The 20,677-nt window shown below is 49.3% G+C and overlaps 2 protein-coding genes across 7 annotated transcripts in view; one reads left to right on the forward strand and one right to left on the reverse strand.

The window, feature by feature from the left end:
• Nucleotides 1-5,936: 5,936 nt before the first annotated feature.
• YBEY (ybeY metalloendoribonuclease) lies at nt 5,937-10,044 on the reverse strand. Of its 2 annotated transcripts, none has more exons than XM_061167397.1 (4): nt 9,823-10,044; nt 8,513-8,641; nt 7,207-7,275; nt 5,937-6,194 (listed from the first exon to the last, which is right to left on the reverse strand). In XM_061167397.1, exons 1-4 carry the CDS (start codon nt 10,030-10,032, stop codon nt 6,108-6,110), a joined length of 495 nt encoding a protein of 164 aa, XP_061023380.1. In that variant the 5' UTR covers nt 10,033-10,044; the 3' UTR covers nt 5,937-6,107. The 2 variants fall into 2 exon arrangements, 1 of the variants encoding a protein (XP_061023380.1); XR_009697024.1 differs by having other exon boundaries at nt 6,128-6,194; nt 8,396-8,641.
• Nucleotides 9,664-20,677, forward strand: part of MCM3AP (minichromosome maintenance complex component 3 associated protein) — a 41,448-nt gene continuing 30,434 nt past the window's right edge. The window contains exons 1-7 of one of the 5 annotated variants that reach the window (XM_061167393.1): nt 9,664-9,788; nt 11,327-12,656; nt 12,899-13,122; nt 15,283-15,361; nt 15,592-15,736; nt 17,035-17,225; nt 19,194-19,333. In XM_061167393.1, coding sequence (XP_061023376.1) covers nt 11,441-12,656; nt 12,899-13,122; nt 15,283-15,361; nt 15,592-15,736; nt 17,035-17,225; nt 19,194-19,333 — 1,995 coding nt within the window. In that variant the 5' untranslated portion in view covers nt 9,664-9,788; nt 11,327-11,440. Of the gene's footprint in view, nt 9,789-10,090; nt 10,218-10,333; nt 10,569-10,706; nt 12,657-12,898; nt 13,123-15,282; nt 15,362-15,591; nt 15,737-17,034; nt 17,226-19,193; nt 19,334-20,677 lie in introns of those variants that run through there. The other 4 variants (XM_061167395.1, XM_061167396.1, XM_061167392.1 and 1 more) reach the window with 4 other exon arrangements.

The raw sequence follows: 20,677 nt of genomic DNA on the forward strand, positions 1-20,677 counted from the left end.
GGGAAGGGCGTCTGGGGGAGGGCATCTGGGTGACGGCAGAGTGTCTGGTGATGGCAGGGTGTCTGGGCAGGTCGTCTGGTGAGGGCAGGGTGTCTGGTGAGGGCAGCATGTCTAGGTGAGGGCAGGGTGTCTGGTGAGAGCAGCCTGACTGGGTGAGGGAAGGGCGTCTGGTGTGGGCAGGGCATCTGGGTGAGGGCAGCATGTCTGGGTGAGGGCAGCGTGTCTGGGTGAGGGCGGGTGTCTGGGTCAAGGCATCTGGGTGAGGGCAGCGTGTCTGGGTGAGGGCAACATGTCTAGGTGAGGGCAGGGTGTCTGGGCAGGGCGTCTAGGTGAGGGCAGGGTATCTGGGTAAAGGCAGGGTGTCTGGGTGAGGGCAGGGTATTTGGGTGAGGGTGTCTGGGTGAAGGCAGGGTGTCTGGGTGAGGGCAGGGCATCTGGTGAGGGCAGGGCCGCAGGCTGGCTGGAGCAATCTCTCCCCCTGAAGTGAAGCGCTAAAGCTGGTTGAGGGGATTCTCCCCCATATGAGCCAGTCTGGAGTCTCCCAATGGGACACGATACCTCTACTCCATTTTTGGCTCTTTTATATTTTTCTGGTGGAATTGCACTTCCTGGATGCTTTAATATCATTTCTATGTAAATGCCCTTTGCAAGCATTATACATGTTTGCATTGGCCCCTTTGGGGATGTTACCTCTTTCCTCAAGTTCCACACAGAGCAGGAGCTCTGCTCGGGTCTGCGTCTTTGGAACTGGCAGTCGCCAGAAGGCTCCTCAGAGGAAGAGATGACCTTGGAATTGCCCTCCAGCTGCACGCAGGCTCCGCTGCTGGGCTGACTGCACCCCAGGCAGCTCCCCAGTGGCGAGAGCGCCAAGGGCCTGGGTGCAGTGTGTCCCGATGTCTGCACACCTTGTTCAATGTGCCATTAAAGGTCTGACCCAATTTCTGTATTTTCACGTTGACATTTTCTTTTAAAAAAAAATTCACCACGGTTTGTGGAATCTCAGCTCCCCAACCAGGAAGCTAACCTGAGCCCTCAGCAGTCAAAGTGCTGAGTCCTCATTACTGGACCATGATGGGGTTCCCATTCATGTTGACATTTTCTCACACGGCTTTTCACTTTGGTTTTACTTCTCAACATAATTGTTAACTCAATAGAGGGAAGAGGTTTGACAGCAGCTCGTCATCTTTGGTTGGCCTAGGAAACTGGACAATCTGTTTCATTTGCCTTTGGAGTCAGGGAAAACCCAGCCCTTCCCTCAGGTGTCTGCCTCTCCTGTGAGTCTCCCCTGCTGTCACGTAGGACATTTCACTTCTGTCACCAAATGTGTGTGGGGTTTGCCCACAACAAGCAGGTCCCTGTGGTCCTGGTTGGGTGTCCTGCAATTCAGCTCAATTCTGATACCACCTGCCTGGAGATGGGGTCAGATCCCTCAGGTCAAGGGCTCAGTCTCCTAGGACTATCCCCACTTCAGACGCCAGTCACAAATCCAGGGCTCACCTGTGTCCCCGAGCAATGGGGTGCGTCACCTCCCAGCCTGGATGCGTCTGCCAACCTGGACCCCCTGCACCTTAGGCTGGGATGGTATGGAGTCTTCCTCACACGGGCCTGACCACTGGTCACTCCATCTCCAGCCCCCTTCCTACTCCAGGGAAGTCCCGAGGCTCTAATCCTGGCTTGGTCTTCCCAGCAACCAGACTCATCCAGGAGCCACCCAGAGTCACCTCATCATCACGTGGGAATTTATGAAGGTTTCAGGATCCCTATGTCAGGAGCGGGGGCGGGGGACGGTGTGAAGACTAACATGCATGTTTTCTGTCACCACACACCTGGCCTTGGTGGGTCAACCGGGATGAAGGGAATATGTTCCTGCATCTGGGAGAGTCCAGTGCTGTGAGAATGTGGCAAGGCCATCACTGGGAGGGCCTCTGGGAAGGGAGGTCAACGTTGAGGACATGGGGTGAGAGCACCCTCATGAGTTGGCCAATCCGGGGCAGCTGAAGAAGTCTCAGTAGGCCCTGGAAGTGGGGTGGGCCTGCCAGGGAGGTGGTGCTGGGGTCCACAGGTGGGGGCTTTGCGTGGTGTGATACTGCGGCATAGTAAGAAATGTGTATTTGGTTTTGCCCTGGTTCCTGGAACACAGCTCCTAAAACCTTCGTAATTCTGGAGATTATGCTAATGAGGTGACTCTGGGCCCCTGGAGGGCTTCAGGAGGATGGGGGCTGGTTGTCCGAGGAGCCCACCCTGATTGGAGGTTGGCACTTAAGCCCCACCTCCAACCTGAGGGAGCGGAGACTGGAGGTTTAGTCAATCACCAATGGCCAATGACTGAATCCATCAATGCCTCAGTTATAGAACCTCCATAAATCCACTAGAAGATTGGGCTGGTGAACATCTGGGAGGTGGTGCACACCCCGCTCCAAGGGGACAGAAGCTCCTGTGTTCACCCCATGCACGTCTCCAGCTGACTGTTCATCTGTGTTCTTTACAATAAAGCAGTGTTCCCTGAGTTCTGTGACCATTCTAGCAAATTACTGAACCCAGGGGATGGGGAGGGTTATGGGAACCACTGATTCTGTTGAATTTGGACACTGAGTATCCTGGTCTAGAGTGGGAGGCATTTGAAAAAATATATTTATTTTTATTTGTTTGGCTGCACCAAGTTCTAGCTGCAACATGTGGGATCTAGTTCCCTGACCAGGGATCAAACCTGGGCTCCCTGCATTGGGAGCTCGGAGTCTTAGCCGCTGGCCCACCAGGGAAGTCTTGAGAGGGTTCATAGCCTCAGTAGGGAGGCCATATAAGATGGTTGGATAGCATCATCAACTCGTTGGACCTGGGAGATGTCCATGGGAGTCCATGGGAGATGGGAGAAATATCAATAACCTCAGATACGCAGATGACCCCAGCCTTATGGCAGAAAGTGAAGAACTAAAGAGCCTCTTGATGAAAGTGAAAGAGGAGTGAAAAAAAAGTTGGCTTAAAACTCAAAATTCAAAAAACTAAGATCATGTCATGACTTAAAACTCAACATTCAAAAAAAACTAAGATCATGGCATCTGGTCCCATCACTTCACGGCAAATAGATGGCCAGGAAACAGTGACAGACTTTATTTTCTTGGGCTTCAAAATCACTGCAGACAGTGACTGCAGCCGTGAAATTAAAAGACACTTGCTCCTTGGAAGAAAAGCTATGACAAACCTAGACAGCATGTTAAAAAGCAGAGATGTTACTTTGCTCACAAAGGTCTGTCTAGTCAAAGCTATGGTTTTTCCTGTAGTCACATATGGATGTGAGAGTTGGACTACAAAGAAAGCTGAGCACCAAAGAACTGATGCTTTTGAACTGTGGTGTTGGAGAAGACTCTTGAGAGTCCCTTGGACTGCAAGGAGATCAAACTAGCCAGTCCTAAAGGAAATTAGGAAGGACTGATGCTGAAGCTGAAGCTCCAAAACTTTGGCCACCTGATTCAAAGAGCTGTCTCATTGGAAAAGACTCTGATGCTGGGAAAGATTGAAGGCAGAAGAGGATTACAGAGGATGTGAGATGGTTGGATGGCATCACTGACTCAATGGACATGAGTTTGAACAAGCTCCAGGTATTGGTGATGGACAGGGAAGCCTGGAGTGCTGTAGCCCATGGGGTCACAAAGAGTCAGACATGACTGAGCAACTGAACTGAACTGAACTTGTGGGCCTGAGCCCTTCACTTGTGGGGGGCTGCACTGGCTCCTAGCAGTTAGTGGTAGAAGTGTTGTGAGGAAATTTTAATGGTTTTGCCCACAAGTGCCCTGGTGGGGGTGCTGGTGGGCCTCCCCTCACCAAGATGCCAAGGACCATGAAGCAGGAGGCACTGTCTGTGCCCTGTGGACCTGGCATAACTCTAAGGTGCCTTCAGGGCCTGGAGGCTGGGAGGTGACTCTAGAACACACCCAGGACAGTAAAGGGTTGGGAACCCAGGCAACACCTGGAGCAGGGGCTCTGCTCAGGCGACACTGGATGTGCAGGCAGCTCTAGGACGGGGCATGTGTGGATGTGGGAGCTGGACCATGAAGAAGGCTGAGCACCGAAGAATTGATGCTTTTCAACTGTGGTGCTGGAGAAGACTCTTGAGAGTCCCTTGGACAGCAAGGAGATGCAACCAGTTAATCCTGAAGGAAATCAGTCCTGAATGTTCATTGGAAGGACTGATGCTGAAGCTCCAATACTTTGGCCATCTGATGGGAAGAACTGACTCCCTGGAAAAGACCTTGATGCTGGGAAAGATTGAAGGCAGGAGGAGAACGGGATGACAGAGGATAAGATGTTTGGATGGTATCACCAACTGGATGGACATAAGTGTGAGCAAGCTCTGGGAGTTGGTGATGGACAGGGAGGTCTGGCATGCTGCAGTCCATGGGGTCGCAAAGAGTCGGACACAACTGAACAACTGAACTGAACTGAACTGGGACCAGGCAGCATGTGTCTGGGTGAGGAGGGTGGAGGGTGTGGGCAACCAGTGGAATGAAACAGAACCAAGCTGCTGGCCCTGTGGCCAGCAGATGGCCTGGCTGCTGATGGACCATGGGGTGGCCTTCTCTCAGATTCAGGTCAGGACACTTGCTCAAATTCTGTACTAAAATTCAAGGGCTGTTCACAACCACATGTTAAAACACCTAATTAATAAGAAAAAAGGAAGAACCAGTAGAAAATGGGCAACAAGATGCGAGCAGTTGCCCATCTGGAGGAGGGGATGCCAATGGGGAGGGTCGCCAGTGAGAGAAACACAGGATGGCTGTGCTGTATGCGTGGACACTGTCCACGTGGAGGGTCAAGGCACACCCAGGTCCCTTGGAACCTGGTACCAGGTAGCCGGACCCGGGGGCCACTGCTATGGGCTGCCAGGGTAGGCATGCGGGAGGGACACACCATCCAACCCTGGAAAGCTGCTCACTGCATCACCCTGTAAATCTGGACCCTCCTCCAGCCCCAGCAAGTGTCCAGACACGACCAGAGGTCCTGGGGGGGCTGGCTCTAGTGGCAGGTGAAGAGCCTCCGAACACTTGCCGGCAGGACTGGCGGGTCTCAGGACCCTTCAGTCCCTTCAAAGGGCCCAGAGAGCAGAGAGCTCTGGGGGCTTATCTTTGGTCTCTGCCATGTTAAACTCTAAACTGAGAATAAGCTTAATGATTACAAGCAGGTCACATGCAGCCAGCAGCTCAGGAAAATGACAGACCCGTGTCCCCAGGAGCCAGTGGAAGTCCAGGCATAGGAAGCAAATCCAATGGGAAATGCGTTTTCATGTTTTTAAAATCAACGTATGGGAGAAACCAAGTTCTTAGAATCATAGTTTTCTGAGTTTTAGAATCTCCAAGAGGCCGTGTTTTGTTGCCCTGACTCGTCTGGAGCTCCAGGCGAATGGAGAGTCTGTGGCACCATGGTGAGTGCTGGGGCCTGAGGTCGAGGCCCTGAGTTGGCTCAGTGCCCACCCCCTCCACATCTGCCCCACTTGCGAGGTCAGAGCTTAGGCACAGCTCTGGAGAAGGCTCTGGGTGACCCCTGGGTTTACTTGACTGTTCAGAAGGCAGCACTGAACAGAACTGACAGAAGGGCGCTGTCCGACAGGAGGATGGGATGTGGCAGTCAGAGCTCTGCCATGCGGGTGTCATGGCAGAGGACTCAGGAATGACCTACGAGCAAATGCTTGAACTGGGGACTGAAGGGCTAGGGCAGGTGATGGCCAAAGAAGAGCTGAGGGTCCCCTGGGGTGGGAGTGGGTTGGCTGGCCTTGCAGCCATCTTGCTCCTGTGGGGGCTGGGTGGGACTGAATCCAACAGGATTTCAAGGGAGGGCACACCCATCTGGGCTCTTTGATCTGTCCTGAGATGGGAGAGATGCCCCTATGCCAAGAGCAGAGCCCCGGGGAAGGGGCGGTTCCCATGCCCCACCTCTGCATGATCTGAGAGCGGAGAACTATTTTATTTACAACACTGGAAACAGCAGACGAACTGTGTCCTAAACAAAGAAAGGAGTGGAAATTGCCCCACAGGGCAGCAGTGGCCACAGACACCCTCAGTGTGGGGGAGTCCTGATCTCTGGGGCCACCTTCCAGCCACTCTCCGTCACCTTCGTCAGAAGAGGCCTCTGCTCAGGGGCTGCAGCCTGGTCCCCATGTGCTTGTTCAGCTCCTGGAGAACCTGCTTCTCCTTCTGGTACATCTGAAAGAGAGGGGTGGAAACCAGCTTTGGACTGGCCCAGAGGCCTAGCCTCCCCTGGCCCTGAGGGCTCTCTGCGAGGCCTGTGGCCTCCCACACAGCCTGAGGTGGGCAGCCCTAGGACAGAGGCGCTCCTGGTGGGAGCCTTGGAGCCAGCAGGGGCAGGGGGTGGGGGGCTGGGGCTGAGTTGGTGGTCTTGGGTATGAAGAGGAGGGGAGGGCCTACCTCGGGGTTTGAAGAAGGGGTCAGACTGGGTGACCTGCCCCAAAGCCTGGGAGCGGGTGTGTGAGGACAGCCCCTCCTGGGGGAAAGGGTGGGCTGCTGGGAAACCGCCCTGGAGCATCCCTGAGATGCTGTTGGTGTGGAGGGCAGCAGGGCTGAGGGGGGGATGAGGGGGCTTCAGCAGGGTTGGGGGTGTGGGACAGAGTCAGGGTGTGGCTGGCGTGGACCCAGGAGCCTCGGAAGGGCATGGGGAGGCCAACCGTACCAGGACCATTTTGTTAATTTTCAAAAAATGTTTTTCTATGCAGTTCAGAGAGCCTATTTGATTATGAACATAATTTGAGTTAATAAAATGCAATTATGGTTCTATACCAACACAGACCTTTATAAACTGAGTAAATAGTCTTTGAGGTAGTCTTTGAGGAAACAACCACCACATAATAGGTCTGGATCAGATACTCGAATGTCCCCAATCCTGTTTCCAACTGACAAATATCATCACAATAACTCTCATAAAGATTTTAAGTCATTTTGGGATTTTATGAAATTCATAGCAGCGTCTCTCCTCGGACCTTTCAGCAGTGAATGAATAATGCAGTTACCAGCATTTAGGGAGTCTAGTATTTAAAACAAACAGTCTCTTTTATAAAGTGGGCGCTATCAACTCCTCATTTTGCTGCATTTCTCCCTTTGGTTTTCACACTGGACAGCAGGGGGCAGGTCGCACAGCCTGGTTTCTGGGGCCTGGGCTGCAATGCGTGCCCCTGTGCTGCAGACAGGGCAGGGCTCCTACCTTCTGCCATTCGGCCTCCGTGCTGTGTGTGAAGCCCAGCAGGTGACAGAGCCCGTGGGTGGCAGTCACCTGTCAGAACAATTAAGAAGCTGCCTCAGAGGGTGGTCAGTACCAAGCCATGAGCCAGGGTGGTGGTGGCGGTGGCGGAGGAGGAGAAGGAGAAAAAAGTCAGGGAGGGCTGGTGGATGCCCAGTGGGAGGTGAGGAAGCCTCCTCTGGGCCCAGGCAGGGCTGTGGGCAGGTGGTGAGGTCACGGTGAGGGGTCTGGTTAGCAGGAGTAGGTCAGGTCCCTGTAGTGGGGTGTGAAGATCAGGATCGCCTCTGGAGTCGGGGGGGGGGGGGGTGGGGGGGCGGGGGCGGGGAGCTGTGGCGATATGGAGAACCAGGGCAGGGGAAAGGGAGGGACCCAGCGTTGCCATGCAGGTGGGTGCCAGCTGGGAGGAGAGTGGCTTGGCCTGGCCCAGTGCCAGGGAACTGAGGGCCCTAAGTGTGCAGGCTGGTCCTCCACTGTGGGTAACAGACTTCTCAGAAGGTATTGGGGAGCGGACAGTGTCCACAGGTGACCCAAGCCCAGAGCCCCCCCGGGGCACACGACGCTAGTCATGGAGATCCTGGAGTTGAGACCGGTGCTAAGCGGTGCTGTCTATACTGCGGTTCTCACCACTTGCAAGGAGAAAGCACACCCTCGTCTTGTCAGCAACCCCGATGCCTGAGCACAGGGCGTCTCGCTGGGAAGTTCCACTTTAAGTCTCGGAAGCACTAGGATTCCCCAAAGATGATACTTTAGGGTGCGGGCAAAGGGAGACACCTCCACTGAATCCATGGGGACAGTGAAACACAACTCAATCGCACACCGCTTTTCAGAACACTCCCGCCATCCTGCCATCCTTCATGGCATCAGGGGAGGAGACAGATTTGAAGGTCCTGGAGGCTGGAATCCTGCCTGCTTCTAGCAGTTCAGTAAGAAGCTCCTTCAGCTGCTCTGAGCTGGCTAAAGGCAGCCTGCTCATCTCCAGAGGCAAAGCTAAGAATCAGGCCACTCCTAGGGCTCCCTCCTCCCAGGAGTGTCCCCTCCCCTCACCCAACACTGCCTCGGGGGCACAGACCCATTCCCCAGGCTCTCCTCTCTGAGGTGTGGTGAGAGGGCATGGCCCCTGCCTGCGGGTTTCTCCCAGGAACCCTTGTCCTACCCAAGGCTTATGGTGTGGATGTCCATGTCACCTCCACAACCTCTTCTCGTGGCCTGGATGAAGGACATCGGCCTCTGCTTTGCCCATGAGGATTTGTCATTTCCGCATCCCACTTACAGTCAGGATGTCATAGTAATCTTCATCTTTCTTGCACTGCTGGAGGATAAACTCCACGCCCAGGAAAATGTCTCCTAAATTATAGTCATCTGGAAAGTCGGGCTGGGGGATTTCACCTGCTTTCAGATTCTGAAAATGAGGAAATACACATTTGCAGAACATGACCTCAGAACTCTAACTGGCCACAGGCCCACAGGTTTCACCCTGAAAGACCCGGTGTTGCTAGTCCCAAGGCAGACAAATCAGGGACTGTGACAGAGACACTGCACAGGACTGACTTAAGATGTTCCCACACTGTCAAAATAATTATTTCCATTTCTTTCATCCTTCCTAATGCACAGCTACCCAGCTCCAAAACATCTAGGAGCTAAATCACCACATTGATACAAGTTTACATTTCTGTTCTTCCCAGTTTTGATACTGATCACATGTTCCCACATAAAAGACCAGTCCATTCAGCTGAGGGCTGTTCACACTAAGTCAGTCAAATATTTTTATTTCTTTTTACGGAAAATAAATGGACACTTTAATATATTTTTATATTACATGTTGAACATTTAACTCTCTTTCCTCTTTAAATTTATTTCCTTTCAATTATTTCCTATTTATCACTAGTGTGATCCTAGTGGATTAAACAGTTAACAAGATTTACTTCAGGTAAATTGCCAGACTGCTTTCCAAAAGGGCTGCCCCAATTTATGTGGCCACTAACAACGCAGGAAGTCTCGAATGAGTCATTCACATAACATAGGTAATAACCTGATGCGTGTGTTAGTTGCTCAGTCGTGTCCAACTCTTTTTGACCCCATGGACTGTAGCCTACCAGGCTCCTTGGTCCATGGGATTCTTCAGGCAAGAATACTGGAGGGTTGCCGTGCCTCCTCCCAGGGGATCTTCCCGACCCAGGGATGGAACCCTGGTCTCCTGCATCGCAGGCAGATTCTTTACCGTTTGAGCTACAGGGAAATCCTTATAATCTGATAGACAGCACATATTTGTTTAAAATATTTGCCCACTCTGTCCTTTTATTTTCAGAGTTATTTAACATTTTCAACCCGTACATATCCATTACTGAACCACACTTAAAACTGCAGAAGCGCTTTCTCTTTAATTCACTGTTACGAGGAGGGCGGGGATCACCCTCCCTCCTTCAGCGATAGGCTCTGATCTGTAGCGACGGTCACATCTTACTCCCTACTTCCGTGTGTATTTGAAATTTTCGGAGCAACACTGACAATCCTGTCTGTGGTGTAATTAACGGAATTCACAGCGGAAGGTAGGCCGGATGTGAACCGGTGGGCAGCCTTTACCTCGTGAAAGGGGAAGGAGAGTACGTCGGTCGGGGTGTCTTGCTCTCGGTAGACTCTGTTCATCTGCTGAATCTTCCGGTTGTCGACGCAGACAACGCCCAGGTCGAAGGCCTGCACGCCCAGGGCCCCGCGCACCGCCTGCAGCCTCTGGCGCAGCAGCGCGCGCCGCAGGGGCACCGCCCGCTGCAGGTTGCGGAGCGCTAGGCTCATCGCGACTTCGGGCCGATTAATCGAAAGCCCGCGGAAGTTCTGTAGCAACGCACGCGCACGCACGCTCACGTCACCCCGTTCGGTGGAATTCGTTGAAAACTGTCATGGAACGTGCGCTTTACCGGGAGGAAGACGCAGCACGGGGGGCCTGGGCAGACGGTGGAGTGCGGCGCGCCGGACGGGCGGTGACACACACTGGGGAACGGGCGAGAAGGGAGGGCCCAGCGGTGTAGGGGTGCACGGCGGGCCCAGCGCGCGCCGCCCCACTTTGGGGAAGAGGCGCCTACTGAGCAGAAGCGGGCGGACCGGGGTCTGGACGCCGCGCCCCGGAAGCCCCACCGCCGCCGCCCGGCCGGAGAGCGGAACCCGAGCGCGGCGGGGCCCGGGCGGTGCTGGGTGGCGCGGGACCGACCGGAAGTGGGTCCGCGGTGTTTTCTGTTCGCGGGCTGCGGGCAGCACTGGCCTAGGCGGCCCCGGGCCCTGCGTGCGTCTCTAGCCCGAAGGGACGGCGGGCGGCCGTGTCCCTGAGCTAGACGGTGAGCACGGCGCGGGGCACTGGGGGGCGGAGGCCGCCTTCTTCCCCGCCGCCGCGGCCGTGTTGCTAACCGAGCGGGGCTGGGGGAATACGGTGGGCGCGTGGCCAGGGGCGCAGGGCCAGGGGCGTTGGGGGGCACACGGCGGGCAGGATGGGGGGAGGTGCGCGGCAGGCGCCGAGCCCACCCATGGGCCCGCCTGAGATTTGGGTTGCGCTGCACCCGCGATCTGGCGGGGCTGCCTGTTTTTCATGAGCACTGTGTCCTTCGAGCTGGATCCTGGGGACAGTCGCCACCGTGTTAAAACGCAAATTATTTGTTTGGATAAAGTATTTGGTGCTCTGGTTACTGGGAGAAAAAATTAGATGGGAGGAAACATTGAAACACTAACGTTTTAACAGTGTTACATTGTAATTCTCTGGCTGTGGAGATTGAAAGACGTCAGAAACTCCTGTCTTGGAAAGTGCAACTGGCGTATACTTTGTTATTGCTATTTTAGGTTTTCCATAAATTTGCCGATTCAGTAAGATGTTTTGATTTTTTTTTTTTTTTTAAGGCTTAAAGGATCATGCTTTGAACCCCTGTAACAAAGTCATTTATTTGTACCATCTTCTACTCTGCATTCCCCCCAAAAAGGCGGGGAACCACCATTTGGCTCTCAGAAAATAAGAATTAGCCCTTTGCTTTGCCTGGCATGTGATTAAAAATTCTTAGCCTTCCAACACCACGTAGTTGTGATTGTCTAAATTTTTGTTTTTCAGCTTATTGTGGCGATAGGAGGGAGCTGCCTAGTTGAACAGACCATTTGAGGAAGAGGACTCCTTTTTTACACGTATTTATTGCCTTCTAGTAACTTGCAGTAACTTGCTCAGAAGATGAATCCAACTAATCCTTTTGGTGGGCAGCAGCCTGGTGTTTTTCCAACATCTTCCAGTAGTTCCATAGGAACATTTCAAGCTAAGCCACAATTTCGGTTTGGTCAGCCCTCTCTTTTTGGACAAAGCAATACATTATCCGGTAAAAGCTCAGGATTTTCACAGGTGTCCAGTTTTCCAGCATCTTCTGGACAAAGTCATTCTTCAGTGCAAACGTTAGGATTCTCTCAAACCTCAAATGTTGGACTCTTTTCTGGACTTGAACACAGTCCAGCCTTTGTAGCTGCCTCTGGGCCTTCGAGTTCATGTGTGCCTGGAAACCCTGGATTCAGTTTTAAGTCCCCCAACCTTGGAGCATTCCCAAGTACTTCTACTTTTACCCCAGAAACTGGAGAAAAAGCAAGCCCTGTCTTTGGGAAAACAGAATTTAGCTTTAAACCTCTGGAAAATTCAGTGTTCAGACCAATATTGGGGGCTGAATCTGAGCCAGAGAAAACTCAGAGCCAAGTTACTTCTGGATTTTTTACATTTTCCCACCCAGTCAGTAGTGGACCTGGGGGACTGGCCCCATTTTCTTTTTCTCAGGTGACAAGTAGTTCAGCCACCAATTCAAATTTTACCTTTTCAAAACCAGGTAGTAATAATTCATCATCTGCCTTTACCCCTGCTTTGCCAAATCAGAATGTGGAGGAAGAGAAGAGAGGCCCCAAATCACTGTTTGGAAGTTCTAGTAGTACCTTCACTGCCTTCCCCATGTCTTCTTCAGGGTCCTTGGGTGAACCCTTCCCAGTTAGCAAAACAGGTGTCAGACAAGGATGCGAAGAAGCTGTTTCCCAAATGGAGCCACTTCCCAGCCTCATGAAAGGACTGAAAAGAAAGGAGGACCAGGATCGGTCCCCAAGGAGGCACGGTCATGACGCAGCTGAAGACTTGGACCCTCTGTCAAGGGGCGATCATCCTCCAGATAAACGACCTGTTCGCTTAAATCGACCCCGAGGAGGCACTTTGTTTGGTCGGACAATACAGGATGTCTTCAAAAGCAATAAAGAAGTAGGTCGTCTGGGCAACAAGGAATCTAAAAAGGAAATTGGCTGTGTTGAGTCTGGGGAAAATGACCACTTGGTCATCCCAGGAGGCAGTCAGTCTGTCCCAGCAGCTTCCCGGCTTCCAGGTGTGAATAAAGAGGAAGAGACTGAAAGCAGAGATAAAAAAGAAGGTACGTTCTAGAAAGTACAAAATACAGTATATCCTGCTGGCAGGTTCTTGGTAAATTTCCCTGAGTGTTAGCTTGACTCTCCAAGTTAACCCCCTGCAAACATTAGGGATCCTAACATTTAGGATCTTGGAGCAGGTCTTAACATCCATAAAAATTTTCTTTGCTCCTTCCTAGTTGATGCCCCCAGTAATTGGAAAATGTTGCATCTGATACATTTTTGTGACTGTTCACTGATCCCCTAGATTCTCTAAGAGGAACTCCTTGCCATCAGAGTAAGAGGAGCGAGAGCACAGACAGTCTCGGGGGCTTGTCTCCTGCTGAAGTCACGGCGATCCAGTGCAAGAACATCCCTGACTATCTCAACAACAGAACCACTCTGGAGAACCACTTTGGCAAAATTGCTAAAGTGCAGCGCATATATACCAGGCGCAGCAAAAAGCTTGCAGTGGTGTATTTTTTTGATCATGTGAGTACTCCAACGAAGTTCATGTGCGTGAGAAGAAAAATTGGCTTTAAAGTGGCAAAGGGAGAGAGAGCTTTGTCACTTTAAAACTTATTTTTAAAATCTATCAGTTACTTGTTAGAATTTAGAAAAGTACTCTAATGTCTTAATTTGGAGAAACTGGAATAGCACTATTTTTTTTCATAAATTAGATTTATTTGTGAAAAACTTGCAGTTCCAACTAAACACAGTGTTCTAGAAATTTTAGGTGAGTGATTCCCATGGAGTCAGATTTCTCTGAAGCCCATGGGAATGTCTTGTAACCACATAGCATTTTTTCAAAGTTGAGTTTTCTTGTTTTGTTTTTGACTTTATTTTATTTGCTGATATCATAAACATTCAGAACAGTACAGGAAAGGTAAAATCTTGTAATCCCATCTTCCAGAGAGAACTGCTGTTAATTGTTCCTATGCCTTGACTTTAATATGTGTATATACACATACATGTATAACGTATTGGTTGTAGGGTATATGCTTACATGAGCTGCTCATATTATGTAGCTTTATATCTTTTATTATTTTTTTCTGAATATTCTTGTGGGGAAAATTATATTCTATAGGTATTTAGAAAGCATGTTTTCATTCTTTTTTAAATGATGGAAGTTACCTGTCAACATAGAGGAAAAATCCAGAAAGTCCTTTGGCAGGGGACACAAAATCACCCATAGTTCTATCCTCTAAGATACCACCTATGAATATTTTGGATAACGTCTTTGTAAATATATAGTCACATTGTTTTTACACAAATAAGATTGCACTACATATCCTGTTTGGTAACCTCTTACGTGGTCATTTTTAGTAGCTTTTGAAACCAATGAACAGTCTAGATTAGAATGAGGTCGTTAAGAGCTACATGACATTCTATCCTATTTACCTACTTGGCCAGCTTTCTGCTTCTGGGCATTTCTGTGCATTTATTTTTGATTGTAGCCTTTGTTTAGGTTCCTGAGAGTACAAGTTCTGTGCCCAGATATGCACAGTTTTAGGGCTTTTGCTGTTTATTCCTCTCTACTGATTTTTTTCAATTCAGTAGCATTAGTTATATTCACAAATGTTGTACAACCATCACATTATCTAGTTCCAGAACTTTATAATCCTTCCAAACAGAAGCTCTGTAACCACTAAGCAATGACTCCCCATTCCTTCCTTCCTCCAGCCCCTGGTGACCTCACATCTACTTTCTAGCTCTATGAATTCATCTGTTTTAGATATTTCATAAAAGTGGAATCATACGATATTTATTCTCTTGTGTCTGGCTTATTTCAATTAGCATAATGTCTTCAGGGTTCATTCATGTGGTTGTATTTCTTTCCTTTATCCGGGCGTGGTTGTCCCACACTTCGTTTATCTGTCCACCTGTCCACGGACCTTTTGGGTCCTGTGAATAATGCTGCCGTGAAGACAGTGCAGGTCTCTTTTCAGGACCCTGCTTTCACTCCTGTTGGGTGTATACGTGGGAGTGGAATTGCCAGGTCATACAGCAGCCTTCATTTTTTTAAGGTTATTTCTGGCTGTTGCAATGTCCTTTTTCTTCTAGCTGAACCTTAAAAAATATTTACATAGAAAGTATATAAATTATCATTGTAAGCAGTTCATTGATCTATAGAAAGTTGAGGTCCACTCATCACCCCTTTCTCTCCTATTAGAGCCAGCACAATTATCTAGTGTGGTGTATGTTTTCCTAGACATTTTCATAGGTATATTTATAGGTATGCTAACGTACAGTTGGTTTTGTGTATGTATGTTTTATGATAAATTGTACCCCATGTGTGTCATTCTACAGGTTTCCTTTGTGTTTAAATGTTACTTGCCCATCTTTCCCTTGTTCTTCAGGAACTCATATGGTGAGAATTATCTCATCAAATGCCAATAGGGCCAAGTTTATGGATTCTATCACAGTAGAGTCATTAATTTCGATAAGGAGAAGTGCAGATACATGCTGTAAGACAGGTGAGGGGGATGAGGACCGTGGCTGCCATGGCTGGAGGCAGGCGATGTGGTCAGAACACATAGCTGTAGAGGTGTGGCTCTGTTGAACAGAATTCCAGTAATGCATGTGAAAGCTTGATCTCGTTTCCTTGGTCTCCTGATGCCGTTGTCCTTTGTGTTGTGGACTGCTTTCCAGGCATCTGCAGCCCTGGCCAGGAAGAAAGGGAAAGATTTGCATAAAGATATGACCATCTTCTGGCACAAGAAAAAAATAAGTGAGTTTTCAGTTGTTCTTTACACAGTCTCTCCTGCTTTGTGCAAGGCCTTTGAGTGCTGAGTGTGAGCCTGATCCCCAGTGTGGGGTGAAGTGGGGGTGGAGGTGTCTCATTTCCTTGGGCTCCTTTCTAACAACATCCTGCCACAATTATACTATAACTTTCCCAAGAAGCCCCATGTCAAGTGACTTGTGGTGTCATTAACTCTGTCCTGACTTTTGCATCCTCAGGTCCCAACAAGAAACCCTTCTCCCTCAAGGAGAAGCAGCCAGGCGATGGGGAAGCTGGCCAGGGCGCTGAGGACACACCCTTTCAGCACTCCCCACTTGGCAAGCCTGGGGTGAGGACTACGACTGGCGGCCTCCTGAGCAAAAGGTGTGGCTGGCCCTTCCAAATGCCACTGTTGTAACAGGGCAAGTGGGTTCTTTGGCTTCTCCTGTCACTGACCTCGAGGGACTTCATAGCCGTCATGACATAGCATGGAAGGGAAGCGGGTGATCGCTGATACCTGGATAGGGGCTGAGGGATGGGGAGAGGACCTGGTGGGGGGCGGTGGAGGCTTCCCTGGGCCCCTCATCTCCCTCAGTCCTGCAGCCCACGCAGTTGCTGTCATGCAGTCTGTGTGATGTATATGTGCACAATCGCTTTTCTCCTTAAATGTGTAATTGGCCGTGCACCATATTCCTAATCATCACATGTAGCTGCGGCTGTAACCACACAGCCCCGTGCACAGTCCCCGGCCAGGTCCAGCATACCGTGTGCACTTCAGCGACCTCCCCGTCTGTGTCTGTGTGGAACCTCCGGTCCCCTAGGCGCCTCCCTCCTTCCCCTTGGCTTGTGCTCCGAGACTCCTGTGTGACCCCCACCTTCCTTTTCACAGCAGGCCAGCTTCTGTGTAATCCTGCTTCCCGTATTTTGGTCAGTGGATAGTTTTCCGCACATTTTGCAGTTAATAGTTCCGTTGCTGATTTGCTTTCATTTTTTCCTTTCTTTACATCCTCTTTGACATTCAAATTCACAGAATGTTGAAAACCAGCTAGAAAATGAGGAAGCTCACAGAATGCCCTGTTCTTTTCAGTACATCCTTCTACTGAAGGGAAGCTGTGTTTGAAAACACGTAGGCATGATATTTCCTCATGGTGTTGAAATGTTTTTACTTCACTCTTAGTTTCATGTCTTTAAGATAGAAATCTACAGGTAATTCATTTCAGGGCTGCCCTGATAGCTCAGTCGGTAAAGAATCCACCTGCAATGCAGGAGACCCTGGTTCGATTCCTGATCGGGAAGATCTGCTGGAGAAGGGATAGGCTACCCACTGCAATATTCTTGGGCTTCCCTTGTGGCTCTCAGCTGGTAAAGAATCCGCGTGTGATGAGGAAGACCTGGGTTCGATCCCTGGGTTGGGAAGGTGCCCTGGAGAAGGGAAAGGCTACCCACTCCAGTATTCTGGCTGGAGAATTCCATGGATTGTATCGCGGTTTAAAGAGAACCTGTGAGTGATGTGAGCCTTCATGCTCATCACTGGTGGTGTTATGGCCGCCTCCCCTCTGTGCTGGCTGCTGTCCAACTTTAGAGGAGCTGGGTGTCTAGGACGATAACAGAAGTGTTTGGATGTGGAAAAGTTCCAGACACCTGATGGATATACAGCTCTTAGCATGTTGCCGTCCTTCTAGCTCTCCTGTGAAGAAGCCGAGTCTCCTGAAGGCCCATCAGCTTGAGGAAGACCCTTTTGATGAGAGCTCCGAGGGCTCTGAAGGTCTCGGGCCGTGTGTGTCATCCCTCAGTCCCCTGATAGGTACCGTGGCTGAGACGTCTGAGGAGAAGTACCGCCTGCTTGACCAGAGGGACAGGGTCATGCGGCAAGGTAAGGGACTGGTCTCAGCAGAGGTGGTCTTCTCAGGAGCTGTGAGGGAAGGGGTGACCCTGGCCTGGGGGGCTCCACTGCTGTTGGGTCTTGGGGCCTGTGATGTGTACCTGTGACCCCTGTTGCTTTCTGGTCTACTGAGGCTGAGTGTAGATATGGAATCAGTGCAGGTGTGTTTGTAATGTAATGTTATTTTTGGAAGAAAGCCAACACCATTGATAAATGCTGGATTAAATAATTTAAAGGGCAATTTTTTAGCCATTGAGAAAGCACACATTAAAGATCAGAATTTTCCATTTTAACAGAAATCACCACAAATAAAACTACAAAAGATGTGAATCCAGGGGAAGAGTCTGTAACTCATGACAGACAAAGGGCTGATTCCCAGGTACAGAAAGTCCTGTAGAGTCAATAAGAAAAAGACCAAATCCAGGAGAAAAATGAGTAGGGTCTTGAGAGGTTTGGAAAAGGAAGTGTCAAGAGTTGACACTTGGAAATTCCCTGGTGGTCCAGTGATTAGATTTCAGCTTTGGCTTTGGATTATGTCCCTGGTCAAGGAACTAAGATCCTGCAAGCTGCGCAGCATGGCCAAAAAGGAAAAAAAAAGAGTTACCTCTTAAACATGTGGATGGAAAGTGGAAAGATCCAGCTGCTCTCTGCCCGTCACATGGCAGCGAGAGATGGAGAGGTCTCATACTGCCCCATCCCTGGGCAGGCTGCTTGGAGGAGCGAGTCGGTAGTGTCTCCAGCCTCAGGGGAACAGTGCTTTTGACCCAGCATTCCACACCCAGGAGTGTGACCTACAAAATGCCCCACGCGTGTGTGATATGTTTACAAGGTTGTTTGTGATGACAAAGATTGGAAAGTGACTGTCCACACAGTGGGATTCTAAACAGCCTGAAAGAAGACTGGGGTTTCTTGATGGAAAAATGATGAGTATTTATTGTGAAGTGGAAGAAGCAAGGTGTGGGAAGTGTACAGAAGGGGGAGTGTGTGTGTCCATATACATGTGAGTGAGTGTACTTGGCCTGTGTGTGTAAAGTTGTGGAGGTGAGGAAGGATCACTCACATAGTTGGTCAGGACAGCAGGGAGTAGGGTCATGGGGTTCCATCTGGGATGTTGTACCTCTGGAATGTTAAACCATGTGAATGTATTTAAAACCTATTCAAAAACCAGATATCCTATTAACACTAAAAGATATGTACAGTGACCAAAAATAAAACAGCACCTGTGCTCTTTTTTGCAGAGTCTTTTTCAGAGTTAAATTTTACTTGTAGGATTTTGTAGAAGCTGTACAGGAATAATGACATGTTTTCCTTAACACAGTAATAAAAGTTGTTACCATAGGTTATGTCACTGACATGATTTTTGTATTCCTAAAAGATTCATTATTAGATATTGGAATTTTTAAAAATAAAATAAGATGTGAATGTTTTGAATTATGAGGTTGTTGCATTTCATTTCATTTAATAGACACTTTGGTAACTATGTAGTTCTGTGGGTAATAGAAGTTTATTCAGGTCAGGATCCAGCTAACTTCCATTATGTGGTTCCTGTTAAAAACGATGAAATACTGAGAGTTTGGGAATACTGGCATATTTTGAATATTTTCTTTTAACAGATTGATCCTTTGAACAAAATATTGCGGCATGATTGTTTATCATTAAGGTCATTATAGGAGCCATAAAGACCCATGTGTGCCCTGAAGGTCTGTGCCTGTTGGAGGCCCACCCGGAGAGAGAAGCCCTGGAGGGTCTTCATGGGTCTTGGTGGCTTGTCACCTGGTGTGATAGGCAGTGCTTTCCTTTCTCTGAGGCCCAGTAGTGTTTTTTAGATTTCTTTGCCTTTGTAAAAGAAAGGAGAAGAATTTTTGTTTTTATTTCTCCCTTTATCATTGTGAACATGCACTTCTCTGGCTTCCCAGTAACTGTGTGGTACATTTTTACTTTTTACCTGATTCTGTTTAGCTCGGGTGAAAAGGACCGACCTGGACAAAGCAAGAACTTTTGTTGGGACGTGCCTGGATATGTGTCCTGAGAAGGAACGGTACATGCGGGAGACCCGGAGCCAGCTGAGTGTGTTTGAAGTGGTACCAGGCACTGACCAGGTAGAGCCTCACATTCCTGTGGGCTTGCTCTCTAGGCTGCTGTCCATGTTTAATCATTGGGGTGGAGCGGGGTGTGCTGGGGAGGGAAGGCTGGTTTTGCGATTTCTACACGTATTTGATTTGGGGGTTGCTTTGCTAGAATGTGGTGGGGATATGCTATTAACAATCATATTTATTCCATTATTTGTATCATGAGGCATGTATGAAGCAGTCTTATGTAAGGTGACTGGACCACATGGTTCCTTAAGTTATGGAAGTACATACAAATCTGTGTTTCAGAAATTTAAAAAAATTTCCATTTCTTTTTGCTTTTCACAGTTTTATTCCTTTTTTATGTTTGTGTTTTGTGTGTTTGAGGTTATGCTCTAGGTATTTTGTATGAATCTTTTTCACTTAAAATTCTATCCTGAGCATTTTCTTTGATATGGTCAACTTTTTATAAGCATTTAAAACTTTACATATAGGCACACTACTTGAATATGTAACTCTTTCAGAACTCCCCCCTTTTGCAATCATCAGGCTGTTTCTGATTTTCCATTGTTACTAACTGTTGGGCATGCTGTGTGTAATGGTTCTAAGGTATTCAGCTTCCTTCCTTCTGATAGATTCCAGGAATGAAGGGCTGTACCAGACGTGTGACTTTTCTTAAGGTTCCTGAACATGAGTAGCTACATGTTCCAAGTTGTTTCCCCAGAAATCTGCACCATCTTAGATTCATTTTCTCTCTGTTAATTTTCCTTCGGGTTTCTCCTCCTTTCCTGGCTGGGGCTTTTACGGCTGCCTTCACCTGTCTCAGGGTCCTCAGCAAGGTGGCAATTGTCATGGCAGAGGCCCAGGGCTCCTGCCTCTGGAAATGGTGATACCAGCTTGCAGGGTGCCCAGGGCGCGGACTTGTGGCTTTTCTGCTTCCACCGTCAGCCACACGTCTCCAGCCTCTTCTTGCAGCTCTGGCCTCTGGAGGGCCTTCCCTGGACCCTGGTGCGGCTCTTCCTGTCTCCTCACTGCCAGCTCCATTTCTGGTCTGTATAGACAATCTGGTATATGAGCATGGCTGAGACCTTTTAAAATCTTTATCAAAGTCCTTCACCTGTCACACCCCAGCAGGTGTGTCTTCACTTAAATTCCTCTGCATTTTGATGTGGTGGCCTGTTCACTCCTGGTCATGTTTGCCAAAAGCAGGTTTCTTTATTTTGCCTTTTAATGTTAATTGTTACCTTCAGATAGAAACTTTGTGTTCTAAAATTGTATTCTGTAGTATTGACCTTACGTGTGTGTGTGTGTGTGTGTGTGTGTGTGTGTGTGTGTGGCAGGCACAGCAGCTGGGAGGCTGGCCTGGCACCTGCC

The sequence above is a fragment of the Dama dama genome, chromosome 19 (assembly GCF_033118175.1).
Source record: "Dama dama isolate Ldn47 chromosome 19, ASM3311817v1, whole genome shotgun sequence".
In the NCBI taxonomy this organism is placed as follows: Eukaryota; Metazoa; Chordata; class Mammalia; order Artiodactyla; family Cervidae; genus Dama; species Dama dama.